At 36.0% G+C, this 7,449-nt stretch overlaps 2 protein-coding genes across 3 annotated transcripts in view; one reads left to right on the top strand and one right to left on the bottom strand.

The window, feature by feature from the left end:
* The window catches only part of LOC107657385 (nuclear factor erythroid 2-related factor 2-like), a 6,868-nt gene extending 5,847 nt beyond the window's left edge, over positions 1-1,021 (bottom strand). The window contains exon 1 of one of the 2 annotated variants that reach the window (XM_016445431.1): positions 522-1,021. In XM_016445431.1, coding sequence (XP_016300917.1) covers positions 522-779 — 258 coding nt within the window. In that variant the 5' untranslated portion in view covers positions 780-1,021. The remainder of the gene's footprint in view (positions 1-521) is intronic. The other variant, XM_016445430.1, reaches the window with a different exon arrangement.
* Positions 1-5,701, top strand: part of hnrnpa3 (heterogeneous nuclear ribonucleoprotein A3) — a 23,076-nt gene extending 17,375 nt beyond the window's left edge. Inside the window, exon 11 of the transcript XR_001630678.1 lies at positions 5,430-5,701. The gene's annotated coding sequence lies outside the window, so the exon portion shown is untranslated. The remainder of the gene's footprint in view (positions 1-5,429) is intronic.
* The last annotated feature ends 1,748 nt before the right edge of the window (positions 5,702-7,449 follow it).

The raw sequence follows: 7,449 nt of genomic DNA, 5'->3' as shown, positions 1-7,449 counted from the left end.
TTATGAAAATCTAAAAATGCAGAATGTTTCCTGTGAGGGGTAGGTTTAGGTGTAGGACGATAGAAAATACAGTTTCACAGTACAAAAACCATTACACCTATGGAATGTTCCCATAAAACATGGAAACCCAACGCGTGTGTGTGTGTGTGTATACTTGTTTATGCTACATTATGGGGACCCCACAAGGATAGTAAAACCTGAAATTTTTGACATTGGAGAAAAGAGGAAAAACTGATTAAAAATAGTAAATGATGTTTATCTGAAAGTGTAACGATGCAAACAGGTTTTCTGTAAGGGGTAGGTTTAGGGTTAGGGGATAAAAAAAATATCCTTTGGTCAGTATAAAAGTAATAGAAGTCTATGGAAAGTCCCCACAATTCACAGAAACCTTTTCTGTGTGTGTGTGTGTGTGTGTGTGTGTGTGTGTGTGTGTGTGTGAGACAGATCTCAGATCCGCTCTCCTGTTGCCCTGGCATCAATATGCACACGCACACCTCTCTTCCTGCGTCCGGACGGTGTACCTGTGTGATTTGGGCACTGGTCGCGGTGTCCTGCGTCAGCGGGGCGCTCCGCGGCACAAACTCCCCGGTCTCCTCGTCCAGCTGGAGTTGAGCGAGCAGCTCTTTCTCCTGCTCCCGCTGCCGCTGCTGCCGCTTCTCCTCTTCCTTCTCACGCTGCAGTCGCAACTCCACCTCCTTCTGTCTGTAGCTGAGATCAAACACCTCCCTGCCAGCTCCCAGATCCACGTCCTGCCTCCACAGGATATCTATCAGATCCATATCCTGGAGAAACACAGCAGAGATGAAGAGGAGAGGAGGAGCTGGCCGCACCCTGCCTGTCGAGCCTGTCCCGCCTCAGATAAGCACTCAGTGCATCGTCAGCTATGAATAATACATGCTGCTTCTCCTTTTTCACTCCATCTCTGGGAACCACCAGATCACCCACCAACGCAAACACACGCTGTTTGTGTTACTATAAATGCTAGTGGCAGATTTAAAGGTCAGTTCAACTCAAAAAGCACAGCGGCTGGAAAAAATTAATGCTGCAAACTTCGTATTTCTGCGAGTGAATCATTCATAGGCCGTTTGTGGGAAGTTGACGTCCTGTGGTGTGTGTGACATGATTGATATCTAAAACTATTTAACAGATTTGTTTATTTACTTCATCATTATTATGCATGCTCATGTTATTTGATAGATTGCATGGGATTTTAGTCTTTGAAAAGTGAATCTGTCACACTGCAAGACTATTCAAATTTAGCTAGTGAAGGCAAAGAGATTTCTCTAGTTTCTACAGACATGGAAGTTTGCTCTGAAAATTCATTTCTGTACATTTTACATTTAATTTAATTTAATATTAGTTTTATTAGTGTTTTGAATAGTTTTATTAATGTTATTATTTTTAATTAATTTTATATAATACTAATTGTATTTTTATTTTTCAAATGAAATTCAAGCAGCATTTATTTTACTGTTTATGTGGCTTAAGTCTCTCGTTCCTCAGATGTTTCTCCCGAGAAAAAGTCAAACTGTGTTCGATTTAAAAGAGATGCTCATATTATTTCACAGATTACATGGATATTTATTTTTTGAAAAATTAATTTGTCTCTCTGCAGAACCATTTAAATAAAAATACTGACGGTCTGCTCTAAAAATGTATTTCTGTAAATTTAATGGTATGTGCTCTGATTAATTTCATTTAATTATTTAATTTTATTAATGTTATGAGTTTTTATTTATTATGTATTAATTTAATTAATTATATTTTTTTAAATAAAAAAATATATTTTATTCCATCCAAATCACCCACCCAACCTCCTCAGAAGTTTTATAGGTTTGAGTTTTATTATTTGACAGGCTATATGAGATAACTATTTGAAAAAATGTTTTTGTCACCCTGCAGGACCATTTACAATGAACAAATTAATGCAAATGTGTTGGTGACCAGTTAAAACTCTTGTTGAAACTTTTTTTTTTTTAAGATATATATAACATTTTTCAAGTTCCTGTGCCCTGTCCGTTTTATTTTTATGTCACTATTTATTGTAATTTTTACTTTCATTCCACAGCATAATATCATTTATTTTACTCCACAATTATTCGAAATATATTGTTCTTCATTATTTAGAACTAAAGAAACTTAAACTGATAGTTTAGCATATTGACGTTTAATGTTTTCGTAGTTGTATGACAAGCTTTAATACTTTTTTTCTTATTTGCTGATGAAAACAAATTCAATGTAATGCACTAATCTTCATCGATGACTATCTAGAATAATAAACAAGCTTCGTCGATAAGAAGTTTTACTTTCAAGTGTTACTTTTTTTATTCAAGTAAAATGGACAAGGAGTACATATACCTCCACTGGACTATTATTAAGAAATTTCATTCTAATTGGTCAAAAGGGTCATTTTTTTTCAGTTAATGACTAAGAGCGCTAAACTCACTTAGTGATGAGTCCACCGGTGCTGATGCAATACTGAAATTTCCAGGCATGTAAAAAGAGGCTACGAACGTCTAGTGTGTTATTACTATAAGAAATTACCTAGAAGTCAATGCATTTCAGCATCCCAAGTGTTTTGAAGCAGACTGATAAACTAATGTGCCCAAAACACCTGGAAAACAACTCGAAACAAAGCAGGTCTGATCCCGCTTTCATAAACAGCGTCTCATCAGAATCAGATAATCAGATATTTGTGATAGATGATATATTTGGCCAGACAGATTAATAGCTCAACATTTGGCCATTTTCATATTCTTGCCGTCAGCCGTAACAGCTCCGAAATCTTCTGAAAGGTGAAATACAATGGAGTGAAATAAATTATAAATGGTCTATCTTCTATGGAGGCCCGTTTCTGCCACTGAATAAAAATGTTTAAAAAGGTAATTGCGACTGTGAATTGTGAAAAAAAGTCAGAATTGTGAGATGTAAAGTCAGAATTGTGAGATGTAAAGAATTGTGAGATGTAAAGTCAGAATTGTGAGATGTAAAGAATTGTGAGATGTAAAGTCAGAATTGTGAGATGTAAAGAATTGTGAGATGTAAAGTCAGAATTGTGAGATGTAAAGAATTGTGAGATGTAAAGTCAGAATTGTGAGATGTAAAGAATTGTGAGATGTAAAGTCAGAATTGTGAGATGTAAAGAATTGTGAGATGTAAAGTCAGAATTGTGAGATTCTTGATTTTTGATGTGCATTTCTATGTGTTGTTGTGTTTATATGTGAATAAAAGCCTAAATTCAAGCTGTGTATAAAGTGTAAACTGCTTGATTTATATGAACTATTTTTACAGTGTACAAATGTGAAATTTTTGAATAGTCAGTTTTGGTCACATGGACATTCAATGGAGGGACAGAAATCTCTGAGGTTTCATTAAAAATATCTTCATTTGTGTTTTGAAGATGAACAAAAGTCTTACGGTTCAGAACGACATGACATATAATATCATAATAATATCATTCTCGGCGCTATAACATGCAAAATCGTACACTTCTTCCAGTTCAAATGTTACACACCAGCAGATGAGGCATTTATAAATGCTGGTAATTAAACATCTTCCCAGGCTGAGTGACAAAAATATTTATGAAACCTTGGCCTCTGTCTTTTCTTGATTGATAGTTGCAGGAACTAAGAATGGAGATATGCCTTACTTCGTCTTTAACCTCCTCTACCGTTTATTTACACAGCGAAAGCTTTGCACAAACCGTCTGCAGCGCTGCATTTATTTGTTTATGAGGTCAGAAAAACCATGTCGAGCATGTGACTCGAGATCTGTAGAAAATCAGCTTCCTAGTTTCAGATCACAAGGCCCAGGGGACTAAACAGAGAAGAAGTGTGTACTGACAACAGAGGAACTGCACACTTTAAAAGGAAGTTATTCTATTTTGCAATTCTGAATCAGCCGTTAGCATTGACATAAGAGTTCAGTAGATGCTACACTTTAAAGGAACACGCCACTATTTTTGAAAATAGGCTAATTTTCCAACTCCCCCAGAGTTAAACAGTTGAGTTTTATCGTTTTCGAATCCATTCAGCCGATCTCCGGGTCTGGCGGTAGCACTTTTAGCTTAGCTTAGCATAGATCATTGAATCTGATTAGACCGTTAGCATCTCGCTCAAAAATGACCAAAGAGTTTCTATATTTTTCCTATTTAAAACTTGACTCTTCTGTAGTTACATCGTGTACTAAGACCGACGGAAAATGAAAAGTTGTGATTTTCTAGGCCGATATGGCTAGGAACTATACTCTCATTCCGGCGTATATCAAGGAACTTTGTTGCTGCAATATGGGTGCAGCAGGCGCAATGATATTACGCAGCGCCTGAAAATAGGCTAACTTCCATCAGCATAACCAACTACACAAACTTAGTGCCGGTCACATTGGAAGTTACCTAGCTGGGGACTATTTTCAGGCGCTGCGTAATATCATTGCTCTAGGGGAGTTGAAAAATGAGCCTATTTTCAAAAATAGTGGAGTGTTCCTTTAAATTGATTAAAAGTTACAGTAAAAACATTCATAATGGCATTCATAATGGCATAGAGTAGTGACTACTAAAAATTCAGCTTTGCTATCACAGGAATAAATTACATTTTAAGAAATATTCAAATAAAAATAGTAGGGCTGTGTATCACCAGTAAAGTCACGATACGATACGTATCAGGATACAGAGGCCACGATACGTATCAGGATACAGGACTGCACTGAATTTCACCTCAGCAGAATTTAGAAAAACAGCTGTTTATTAAACACTGCTTTCTATAGTGCCATTTTTAACTATTGGCAGAGCAGGCAGTTGACCTCTGCATTATGAAGGGTAATATCATTGCGCCTGCTGCACCCATGGTACGGCAGCAAAGTTCCTTGATTATTACGCCGGAATGAGAGTATAGTTCCTAGCCATATCGGCCTAGAAAATCACAACTTTTCATTTTCCGTCGGTCTTAGTACACGATGTAACTACAGAAGAGTCAAGTTTTAAATAGGAAAAATATAGAAACTCTTTGGTCATTTTTGAGCAAGATGCTAACGGTCTAATCAGATTCAATGATCTATGCTAAGCTACAGCTAAAAGTGCTACCGCCAGGCCCGGAGATCGGCTGAAAGGATTCGAAAACGGTAAAACTCAACTGTTTAACTCTAGGGGAGTTGGAAAATGAGCCTATTTTCAAAAATAGTGGAGTGTTCCTTTAACTAAATATGGCAACAAAAATTTTTATTTTTGACTAAAGGACTGTTTCTGAATTTTCTATTAATTATTATTATTATTATGTCAAATGTTTTCTTCTTCAGTATTTATTATATAATTTTGCCAGCACATAAATTCTTATGATTCTTACAATTTGTTTTATTTAAACACATATAAATTTCAAATTGATAAAAAAAAATGTTTATAACAATATAATGATACAAGTGTTTATTTTTGACTAAAGGTGTCACGAACTGTGTCGGAGGGAACGAATGCGGAGACGTGGATCAAAGCAACAGTCTTTAATAAATCCAAACATGGGGGATATCCACAACAAGGAATGGCTGGTGACACACGAACATGACGATTTAGACCCGACAAAGACAGACAGCACAGACTGGGACTTAAATACATGGGGTAATGAGGACAATTAGCACGACACACCTGAATCACATGAACACAATCAACGAGAGACAGAAACTGGGTCACTGAGAACACATGGGGAGGAAAACACACAAAGACAGTCCAGGGGCATGACAAAATTACTGTTTCTGAATTTTGTATTTATTGAATTTATTATTATTATTAATAATAATAATAATTATTATTATTAGTCAATTGTTTTCATGTTTAGTATTATTTTTTATTTTTAATATTAATAATATTAATAATAATACATTTACATTTAGTCATTTAGCAGACGCTTAAGCGACTTGCGACTTGAGGACAATGGAAGCAATCAAAATCAACAAAAGAGCAATGATATGCAAGTGCTATAACAAGTCTCAGCTAGCTTAATGCAGTACACGTAGCAAGGTTTTTTTCTTTTTTTAATTATAATAATTTTACCAGCGCATACATTCTTAGTCAATTTAATTTTTATAAACATATAAATTACAGATGTATTTAAAAGATGCTTTATAACAATATAATGATATGACTGATTGCATGAGATCCTGGCGTCACAGAGGCCTCCAGACAGCAACATGGAGCCACATGCCCGTCTCGCTCTGAGTCACACACATCCTCTCCAGCTCCAGATAACAGACGGGGCGGAGCCTCAGAGATGATGAAACATCTAAACAACTGCTAAACGGGCCCCTCTCACGAGAAGACGGAGCGGACCCTCTCCTCTAGCATGAGCAGAAGCGCTCTCTTCCTCCTCAGAGCAGAATGAACGATGAATGTGTGTTTCCGACTGTTTAGTGGAAATGTTTCTTTAAAGAGCCTCTTGCTGTCAAAACATATTCTGTTGTTTATGAGTGCATTACAAAAGCATATGTTGTCAATTCAATGATACATAGCTAAAAACAAAACAGCTCTATTATATAATACAAGTATTATTATTATTATTTCTTTTGTGAAACACTAAACAAGGTGTTTGGCAGTTAGTTTGAGCTTTTGTTGACCATGCAAAGGGATAAAATAAAAAAAATAAATAAAATAAATAAAATGAGATTGGGAGCACTATAAAAGTCTCATAAAAATAGTACTACTTGTACACTATACAGGTCTTTTAAGTCTTTTGACGCCATATTATCCTCTTTTCTTGTCAAATTATATTTGGGTTTTTATTGTAAATAAATTATCATATTATTATACATATTATAAATAAAACGAAAACCTAAAATATAACATTTCTCTTTTTTAAGTAATAGATTAAAAACTAACACTATATAGATATTTGAAAATATGCCATTTAAAAATGACAAAAACACAACAAAATGACTAACACTTTAAAACGAAAATGAAAACGGAAAATATAAAAATGTAATCCATTTCAAAATATTTACAAAAACTATCACAGTATATGAATGATACTAAATTAAAAGGAAACAATATGGCTCTGAATGAGTAAATGAGGGGGAAAATAATTCTGTTAGGAAGTGCAGTTCTGTTTCCATCTGATTCAGATCACAGTGTGAACAGTCTCTGCTCCGGTGGCAGCCATGTTTTTCTGTCTGTCTCTCTCTCTGTCTGTCTCTCTCTCTCTGTCTGTCTCTGTCTCTCCCTCTGTCTGTCTGTTTATATGCCTGTCTGTCTCTCTCTCTCCCTCTCTCTGTATGTCCGTCCGTCCGTCCGTCTGTCTGTCTCTCTCTCTCTGTCTGTCTGTCTCTCTCTCTCTGTCTGTCTGTCTCTCTCTATCTGTCTGTCTCTCTCTCTCTGTCTGTCCGTCCGTCTGTCTGTCTCTCTCTCTGTCTGTCTGTCTCTCTCTCTCTGTCTGTCTGTCTGTCTCTGTCTGTCTGTCTGTCTGCCTGCCTGTC

Source organism: Sinocyclocheilus anshuiensis, unplaced genomic scaffold, assembly GCF_001515605.1.
Source record: "Sinocyclocheilus anshuiensis isolate Anshui unplaced genomic scaffold, SAMN03320099.WGS_v1.1 scaffold355, whole genome shotgun sequence".
Lineage (NCBI taxonomy): Eukaryota > Metazoa > Chordata > Actinopteri > Cypriniformes > Cyprinidae > Sinocyclocheilus > Sinocyclocheilus anshuiensis.
This window is presented reverse-complemented; position numbering and strand designations above follow the sequence as displayed.